The 8989-nt window shown below is 61.1% G+C and overlaps 2 protein-coding genes across 2 annotated transcripts in view; one reads left to right on the forward strand and one right to left on the reverse strand.

Annotated features, from left to right (window-relative positions):
* The window catches only part of LOC105991788 (centromere protein J-like), a 15624-nt gene extending 12326 nt beyond the window's left edge, over positions 1 to 3298 (reverse strand). Inside the window, exons 1-3 of the mRNA XM_013024514.1 lie at positions 3252 to 3298; positions 2923 to 3114; positions 2413 to 2848 (exon numbers count right to left, since the gene is read on the reverse strand). Of these exons, the coding sequence (XP_012879968.1) occupies positions 2413 to 2848; positions 2923 to 3114; positions 3252 to 3298 (675 nt within the window). The remainder of the gene's footprint in view (positions 1 to 2412; positions 2849 to 2922; positions 3115 to 3251) is intronic.
* A 3608-nt stretch (positions 3299 to 6906) lies between these two features.
* Gpr31 (G protein-coupled receptor 31) lies at positions 6907 to 8814 on the forward strand. The gene is given in 5 exon segments (XM_013024515.1): positions 6907 to 7015; positions 7018 to 7340; positions 7343 to 7541; positions 7624 to 7798; positions 8586 to 8814. Coding segments are annotated over 5 exon segments (1035 nt in total).
* Positions 8815 to 8989: the final 175 nt, after the last annotated feature.

The following is an 8989-nucleotide window of genomic DNA, read 5'->3' on the forward strand; positions in this document are numbered from 1 at the left end:
TCTGTGTCTGGTGGATCTGAGTCTGGTGGATCTGTGTCTGGTGGCTCTGTGTTGGTGGATCTGAGTCTGATGGATCTGTGTCTGGTGGATCTGAGTCTGGTGGTCCTGTGTCTGGTGGCTCTGTGTCTGATGGATCTGTGTCTGGTGGATCTGTGTCTGCTGGATCTGAGTCTGGTGGCCCTGTGTCTGGTGGATCTGTGTCTGGTGGCCCTGTGTCTGGTGGATCTGTGTCTGGTGGCCCTGTGTCTGGTGGATCTGAGTCTGGTGGCACTGTATCTGGGGGCTCTTTGTCTGGTGGCTATGAGTCTAGTTGATCTGAGTCTGGTGGATCTGAGTCTGGTGACCCTGTGTCTGGTGGAACTGAGTCTGGTGGCTCTCTGTCTGGTGGCCCTGTGTCTGGTGGTCCTTGTCTGGTAGCTCTGTGTCTGGTGGCTCTGCATCTTCAGAGCTGTGCAGCTAGAGCTCGCACTCCTGCCTGGGACAACTTCTGCCAACAGCAGACCCATAGGCAGAGTGTGGTGCCTGGGGTCTGGATTTTCAGTTTTCGCAGACTTCTCTGAGGCAGGAGGAACTCGCACTGGCTGCACACCTTGCTCTCATGTCAGTATTTTGTGTGTGCCCGTCAGGACTTGAACTCAGTCCCTGAGTCTCTTTTGCTCAAGGTTAGTGCTGTATCATTTTGAACCAACTTTTTTTGGTAGTTTAGTGGACATAAGAGTCTCACAGACTTTCCTGTCTGGGCTGGCTTCAAATCATGACCCTCTGATCTCAGCCTCCTGAGTATCTAGGATTACGGGCAAGAGTCACTGGTGCCCAGCTTAATGTGTCAGTATTTTTGACATGACCCTAAATCATGTCTGCACACAGACACACCAGGCACATCCTTGGGGGAAGGTCACACACTGTTCCCCACATAGCCCAAGGCCAGGCGAGGCAAATGCAGAATCAGTGAGCATCTGGAAGGCCAGGACACCTGCAGAGAGCTGCCCACCAAGGTTTCCCTGCTGCCCGGGGAGGTGTTACAAAATGCTTGCCCGGCGTGCTGTGAACGGGAGTGGAGGGCATGATTGGCCAGGAGGAGGTGCCTAAACTCGCACAAGATGTCAGGTGGCCTCCTGCAGCAGTAGCAGCAGCAGCAAATCCCAGTTCCTACTGACACACAACCACTGCTTGCTCCACAGAGACTCAGCCCCCAGGTCCTTCCGCTGCTCCTGACTGCTGGCTCCTCTGCAGCCCTTCTGAGTGTGTGTGCAAGCATGTATGTGCATGTGTGTGCACAGGAGTGCATATATTTGTAGTGTGTGCATCTGTGCTTGAATGTGTACATGTGTACATATATGTGTGGTATATGGAGGTATATAATTGCATGCATGGGTATAACCATATGTGAATCTGTGTATTTCTGTGTGTGCATATATGCACATGTGTGTATGTGTATGTGTGCAGCCGTGTGCACATGTACTCATATATGTGTGATTGTATACATGTCTGTGCATGTGCAGGTTTGCATGTATATGCGTACATGTGTATACTTGTGCACCTGTGTAATCATACAAGCATTTACAAGTGTGCTCGTGTGCGTGTGCATATGCATATGTCTGTGTGTGCATAGGTATGGGTCTCTGCGTGCTCCTGTGCATGGACATGTGTGTGTAGGTGTGTGTAGCCTTCTGATGCTCCCATGCCAGGAATACCCCACATTCTCCAGCCATTCTGTATTCAGTTGACCTGGTCAGCTCGGGTCAGCAGTGTGGGTTAGCATCCACAGAAACCCCTGGGCCATCTGCACACCCCAGGAGTCTGTGTGTCAGCACTGGGAGTGCGGCCGGCTGGTGCCTCCAGGTGCAGGCCCAGCTGGGAAATGTGTCCTGAGTGGCCCCCTCCCCGCAGCCGAGGCCGCCTTTGCGTTGGGGCCAGCGGCTCTGGGAAGCGCCTCTCGTGGCGTGGGGCTGCGGTGTCTGTCGCCCGCCCACTCTGGGGTGATCAGCTCCACCCACGCTCACGGTGACCTCAGCCCGACTCCAACCCCGCTGTGGCCACATGGAGTTAATGACTCCCCCAACCCCGTGTGCTGCCGTTGACCTAGACTCCTGAGCTGGCCTGGAGACGGGGTGCAAGCCTGGGGGGAAAGGGTTCCAGGAGGAGCTGAAGGGCGCCACCTCCAGAGTGCCAGGTGCCACCCCCTCCCACCCGCACCCCGTGAGGAGGCAGCCCACCCTCCCACCCTCACCCCGTGAGGAAGCAGCCCACCCTCCCACCCTCACCCCGTGAGGAAGCAGCCCCCCCACCCATGAGGAAGCAGCCCTCCCCCCGCCCACCCATGAGGAAGCAGCCCTCCCCCCCCCCCCCCATGAGGAAGCAGGCCCTCCCGCCGTGCCGCCCCCATCAGGAGTAGGGCCAGGCCTGCTGTACCCGCGGGCTGGACTGTCCCGTGGGGACGGGCGCGGGCGGCGCCTCGGACGCTTGCAGCAGCTGCAGCCCCAAACCTCTCAGCGCCTCCCGGAGCTCCAGGTTCTGTGAAGCCAGCACGTCCATCTGACTCTGGAGTCTCCTGTGAGCGGCTGACCACCGAGACGCCTGCGCCCGGAGCTCTCCTTGGAGCTGGCAGACGAGCTTCTGCAGGCGCTGGGGGGGAGAAGGCCGGGCGCCCCTCAGACACCGCCCCTCGGACACCGCCCCTCGGACACCGCCCCTCGGACACCCCCGGGTACCGCCCCTCGGACACCGCCAAGCACTGCCCGCCAGAGCCCAGCGAGGAGAACGGGAGGACACGCGGCGCCCTCCGTCCAGCAGGGGCCGCGTGAACTGGGGGCTCTGCGCTTTTCTAGCTATTACTGTGGCATGTGACCTGCAGGGGGCGGTACAGACTCAGGCGCGGATCCTGGCCTCCCGTGCTCTGCTGTGTGACCTCAGGAAGGCCACCTGGTCTCTGTGGCCTGTTTCACGCTCCGCCAGGGAACCGTCCTCACCAGCAGCTCCTGAGCCGGGCCTTCTTCCCAGGGGACCCTGGCCTTGGTGGCCGGCTTCTTGCGCTCCGCCACAGCTGCTGGACGCGGGTCCTCCGCGCGGCTCAGCTCCGCTGGCTCTGTGGGCCCCGGGTGACCCGTCAGCACCCTGGTCGGGAAGGGGAAGGGCGCAGTGCTCCTCCCTGGACCCCCGTGCCCTCCAGCCGGCCAGTGGCCTCGCGTCCTCCTGCTCAGAGGTGCCACCCCCTGCCCACACCCCCTGCCGGGTGCCCCTCGCAGACTCACCCCACACGCTGCAAGCCCCAGCCCGCCGCTGACTCCTGCGAAGACATCTAGCGTCAGCCATTGGTGGCAGGCCTGTCCCTCGCAGCCCTGGAAGATGCTCGAGTTCAGAGGTCAGCCTGAAGCCTGCCCCGGCCCGGCAGCCCCCCCAAAGCACCGACCCCCTCCGGCCGGGGGCCGCGGGCCCTGTGGAGGCTCTGAGGAGGGGCTCCCCCTCCTCGGAGGAGGACCAGGGGCTTCAGACCAGGCAGGCACTGCGCACGTCTGCGTGCAGACGGGCAGACCGGGACGGCACAGGCCGCCCTCCCCCACCCCCCGGGAAATGCCCACCGGCCCCAGGGACGGAGGAAGCGCCACCAGTGTCACGGCTTCAGGCTGACCACAGCCACCGGAGATGAGGTAGGTGCTAGTCAAACTCATCACCACTGTCACACACACACACGCACACACACACACACACATGTGCACACACACGTGCACACACACAGATGGACACACACGCACACACGCACACACACACAGAGATGGACACACACACGCACACACGCACACACAGATGGACACACACACGCACACACACACAGAGACGCACACACGCACGCACACATGCCTGGCGTCCTGCGCGCAGTGGGAAGGCGTGGCTCCCTCCGCTCGCCCGTGGGCACCGCCTCCTGCCCGGAGACCCAGGGACAGAGCCCGCTCCTGACCCCTCAGCTCCCCCCACCGCCGGCAGGGCAGCTCACCTAGCCCACGAGGCGCCTTCGCCCCAGATGCTGTTCATCTTGGCACTGCCAGCCAGCCAGCCAGCCAGCTTGCCCGAGCCTCCTGCCCACCCATCTCTGGAAGACCAGAAACCAGCAGGGATTCTAAACTGACTCACCATCTTAAAGGGCCCTTCCCACACAGCCAGCGCACTGTAGAGCTTCAGATGATAACTAAGTGTCTACAGGCCCCGGTCCAGATACTTTCCATCCACACAGCTGGGGAGAGCTGAGTCTCTCCTCCTCTAACCAAGAAAAAAGAGTAACTCCAAGGAGGCTTCAAGTGTGCTATGTTGTCAGAACCAGGGCCCAAATGCAAGCTCTGATCGGACCGGCCCTGGTTACCCCGAGGAGGACAATGCCCAGCCCCATCCGACAGTCAGCCGCCCACCGCATGCCCCGAATGCCGTCACCCAGCCTGGCAGGCAGGGCTTGGCACTGAGCTGCAGAGCCTCCACCAGCCTCTCTGGAGAGGACAGGACGCTGCCTGGGAGCACGGAGGGCCGCGAGCTCAAGGGTAGAGCTGGAGCCCTTCCACCCCAACCTCCACACCCGCCAACGAGCAGACTCCTCCGGAGCCCCTCAAGGGAGATGCCACCCACTCTGGGTGAGCCCAAGCCTGAGCGAAGGGAGCAGTGTGGCCCCAGCTGCTCCTCCACCTGAGCTCAGCCCCCCCCCCAGCTGCTCTCACCCGAGCCTCCCGGGCTGACACCAGCCAGGGCTCAGACCCCCGGCCTGAGGCAGCAACAGAGCGCTCTGTAAAGTCGCTTTATGTTTTGTGATTTCCATTTTAAAGGAATGCTTCCACAATGTTATCTACTGGACATGGGCAATCTTAGTTTTTAAACACCGTCCCTGCAAATGGACAGCGTGATTTGGAATTACTGAAACTAAATTGAGATTTCAGTGAAGTAAGGAGGCCAGGCCTGGCCGGCGCCATAGTGGCCGCATGGTGGATGATAGGTCTGGTACCTTGTCTTCATGCTGGGGGAAGAACCACCCACCCCATCACCTACCCCCCAGGTGATGGGTGTGCCCAGACCCAGGACCGCCAGCCAAGGCGGGACCTAATCTAAAAAAATAAACTCATCATGAGAAAGGCTGGGGACGTGACTCCGAGTGATAGCGTGCCTGCCTACGGCCCAAGGCCTGGGGGGGGTCAGAGGCCAGCGCTGCCATTTCTTTTTTACAATATGTTGAGACGTGTTAAATTCAGAGCAGACTCTGACCTTTAATCAAAGGGCTGGGGCAGAGCCCGGTGTTCTCTTCATGGAAGTCCGGGGGGGGGGGGGCTCAGTCCGGCTGATGACAGCGGGGGGCGGGGCGCTCAGGCACGTTGTATCTTCTCGCTCTGCTCTGAACAGAGAGGAACGTCCCCACGGCTGGTCTTGGGAGGTCTTCCAGATGTGTCTGTGTATTTTTGCAGTACAGGCCTGAGGCTGAGCACAGAAGCAGAGAAAGGTGACCTAGCACACAAGCTATCTTCTCTGACATGAGCCAGCCTGGACTCTGAGCCAGGAAGGCCCCATGTCTGGGCCCTGGGGTGCACACAGCACTTCCTGAAAGAGGAGGTGCTTTTCCAGGTGCTAATCCCTACTGCATGATCAGAGGAAAAAGGATGTTTCCAGAGAGGAACAATGAGCAATGAGCAATGCTGGGGGGGGGGGAGCAGGGAGCGTGACCAGTGTGCCAGCTAAGGTGGGGGAGGGGCCAGCACAGCCAGAGAGGAAATGTCCCAGGCTTTGGTGACAAGGCTGAGTTAGAGTGTGGGCTCAGGTGACAGCCATTTTATCCGTCAGGCCTTCAGCCTTTGATTTGACAGGATAAGCAGGAGCTGTGTTCAGTGCATCATGTTGACATTTGCCAGTTGCCATACACAGCATGGTGGAAGTCCATGGCTAGACTGGAAGAGGGAGAGGGAAGCGGAGCCCGGGCAGGAAACCACACTGCAGATGAGTCTTGTGACAGCCGGCCCAGGCCGTGGCCATGTGTGTCACTGCTCGCGACCACTGCGGAGGGGGGACCAGGGTCCAGTGATGCAGGGCCTGGGCTGTGGCCCAGAAGAGGCACGGATGTGGTTCGGCCAGGGGTCTTGAGATGGGGCGCCCAGGTCCTTAGGCAGAGTCCTAGGGGCCAGGGCAGAAGCTGGGAATGAGGAGGGAGACACCAAGAGGTTGTGGTGCTGTGTTCAAAGCGAGGAGCCACCAGTATGGAGGACGGGCTGCCTGGAGGGAGCCGGGCACGGCAGGAGACAGATCTGCCCGGCTCTTCCAGAAGGGCCCAGCAGGTTTCTAATCTGCAGAAGGAAGGGTGAGGGCTCTAAGTGTGTGCTGCTTCCGGGCAGCGAGGTCGGTTTGTTTTGATGTGCATTTCTAGGCCTCAGCCTTACACAGATTCTGGAAAGGAGGAGAACTTTCTCAGGAAGCACAATGGAACAGTGGCCTCACCATTGAGTCCTCCCCAATCTTCCTGCCGGTGCTTCGCAGCTCCCCTGCGCGCTCGCCAGGGGACCCCAGCTCTGCCCCCCCCCGGCCTCTTGGGACACTGTGGCTGCCGCTTCGGGGCTCACTGATGGGAAATAAAACACGATTTCCCCCTTTTTAAGACAACACAAGACAAGCAAAACTGCAGGGGGCTTTCCCCCTCCCCAGGGTCCTCTTTTCCCAAATACCTGGGGCTTCCTCTTGACCCAGTTCTATGACTGCTCACTACATTTCTCACTGAAGAAATGCAGGAACCATCTATCTGTTTTCTGGCAGGAAAAAGGAAAACCCTTTTCCTCTTCTTTTAAGGGAGAGAGCGTGGCAAGACCTCGCATTTCGCTCCCGCCCTGCTCCAGGACAGCAAGGCTGGGATTATGGTGCTGCCTAACCACTCGACTGCCAGCCCAACAGTGGATGCAACGTGGGAGCCGTCCTGGCCCTGGAGTGCGGCCTGAGCTTGCCGGGGACGCCGTGGCCCTGTGGACCTTCTTCCATCTCAAGGTATGGAAGCTGTACGCCATCCACCGTTCGACCCGGAGGTGGCTGACCTGCTGCTGGCCTTCTGCCTACCTTTCCTGTTGGCCTTCTACGCCAGCCACAAGGTCTGGGTCCTCAGCCACACAACCTGCCAGGCCCTTCTCTTCCTGCTGACCCTCAGCCGCGGTGTGCAGGTGGCCTTCCTTGTTGCCGTGGCTTTAGACCGCTCAGCTCAAGGTCAACCATCTGTCCCCCTGGGCAGCCTGGCCATCTCGGGTCTAGCCTGGCTTCTGATGGTCGCCCTCACCCACCAAAGCATGTGTGTTCCCAAAGCCGCCCAAATCGGACACCAGCTGCCCAGCTTCTACCCCGGGGGGGGGGGGCATCCTCCAGGGCCACCTGGCAGGAGACGCTGTTCTTCCTCCAGCTGCTGCTTCCCCTGGGCCTCGTCTTGTTCTGCACCAGAGATCGGGGCTCTGGGGAGGCGGCTCTGAGCGCTGCGGAGGGCGTGGGCGCCGGCGGCCGTGGTGCTGCCACTGTGCGCACCGCACCGCGCTTCGCTGGCGGCTGTGGTGCTGCGGCTGTGTGCACCGTGCTTCGCTGGCGGCTGGTGGCCGTGGTGCTGCGGCTGTGCGCACCGTGCTTCACTGGCAGCTGTGGTGCTGCCGCTGTATGCACCGTGCTTTCTGCCCACAACGCTGGCCAGACTCCTGCGCTCATCGAGCATTGCTGAGCTGCACCCTGCGGCGGGCAGCCTGGCCTTCCCGCAGATGTGCTCGGCCCACCGTCTACTGCGTCTCTGGCCGAGCCTTCGCCAGCTCCTTCCAGGGTGCGGGGCAGCCCTGGAGGCTGAGGGTGGAGGGCAGAGCACGGGCCCAGCCTCGGGGATTCCTGCTCCTGACTCACGGCCCAGCCCCACCTGGGTGGAAGCAACGCCGCGGCCCCTCAGGACTGCAGGAGAGGAGACTCGGGCTGCACACCGCGGGCCGATGCCTCACATCACCCCGGCCGTCCGTGACTCCAGCCACAGCCACCTGTCCACCCCCAGGGATGGAGCTGGCTGGGCCTGGGGAGGAAAGGAAGGCCGTGTGTGGCCCCTCCACCGCCGCGGTGGCCCCTGGCCCTTCCCCCCTCCCCCTGGGCTGGGAAGGCTGGTCACCCGTCTTCACTTTGTACTCAGCTCATTGCGTACATTTTCTTCCATAAAATCTTGCTTCCTTACTAGGGGTCAAAGGTAGTTCGGGGGGCTGGGAAGGCAGCTCCTGGTGAGCGCTCGCCTAGCACGCATGAGGCCCTAGGTTCAAGTCCTCAGAGCCACATACACAGAAAAGGCCAGAAGTGTCACTGTGGCTCGAGAGGTAGAGCACTGGCCTTGAGCACAGAGAGGCTCAGGGGCAGCGCCCAGGCCCTGAGTTCAAGACCCAGGACTGGCACAAAAAAAAACACAGTTACAAAAGTGCTCACTGCCCAGTCTGCCAACACCGCCCAGCGCATCGGGTTCACGCCCCAGGCCTAAGCGCAACTCGGGCACCTCCCTTCCATTTCCCGTCTCAAAGGTGAGCTCACAGAACAGCTCTTCTGTGCGGGAGACCCCGTGACACAGCTGCCACCGACAGGGAGCCGGACTGGCGGGGGCTGGGCAGGGCTGAGAAGGCCACACCCCACGTGTCCTTCAGGATGGTGGAGAGGATTCCCAGTCGCCTTCCTTACTGCCTCGGCCTCCTCGTTCACTCTCTGCCGGTGGTGAGGACAGGAATCACCAACACGCCCCCGCCCACGAGGCTGCACCTGCAGCTCCACGGCCACTCCCGGCGGCATCCGGCCACCCCCGGTCAGAGCCGGTAGCACTGGCAATGGCATGCCACAACCCCCAGACCCCAGCACCTGGGTCTGCAGCTCCATTCTGCGGGCACTCGCTGAGACGTGTGTCTCCAGAAGCCCTGCTGAACGCAGGAGGCACCGTGGTCATGGTCCCGGGTGGGGAGGGGCAGCTCCACTCTGTTCACAGACACTGCTGTTC

Source organism: Dipodomys ordii, unplaced genomic scaffold (genome assembly GCF_000151885.1).
Source record: "Dipodomys ordii isolate 6190 unplaced genomic scaffold, Dord_2.0 Scaffold77, whole genome shotgun sequence".
In the NCBI taxonomy this organism is placed as follows: domain Eukaryota; kingdom Metazoa; phylum Chordata; class Mammalia; order Rodentia; family Heteromyidae; genus Dipodomys; species Dipodomys ordii.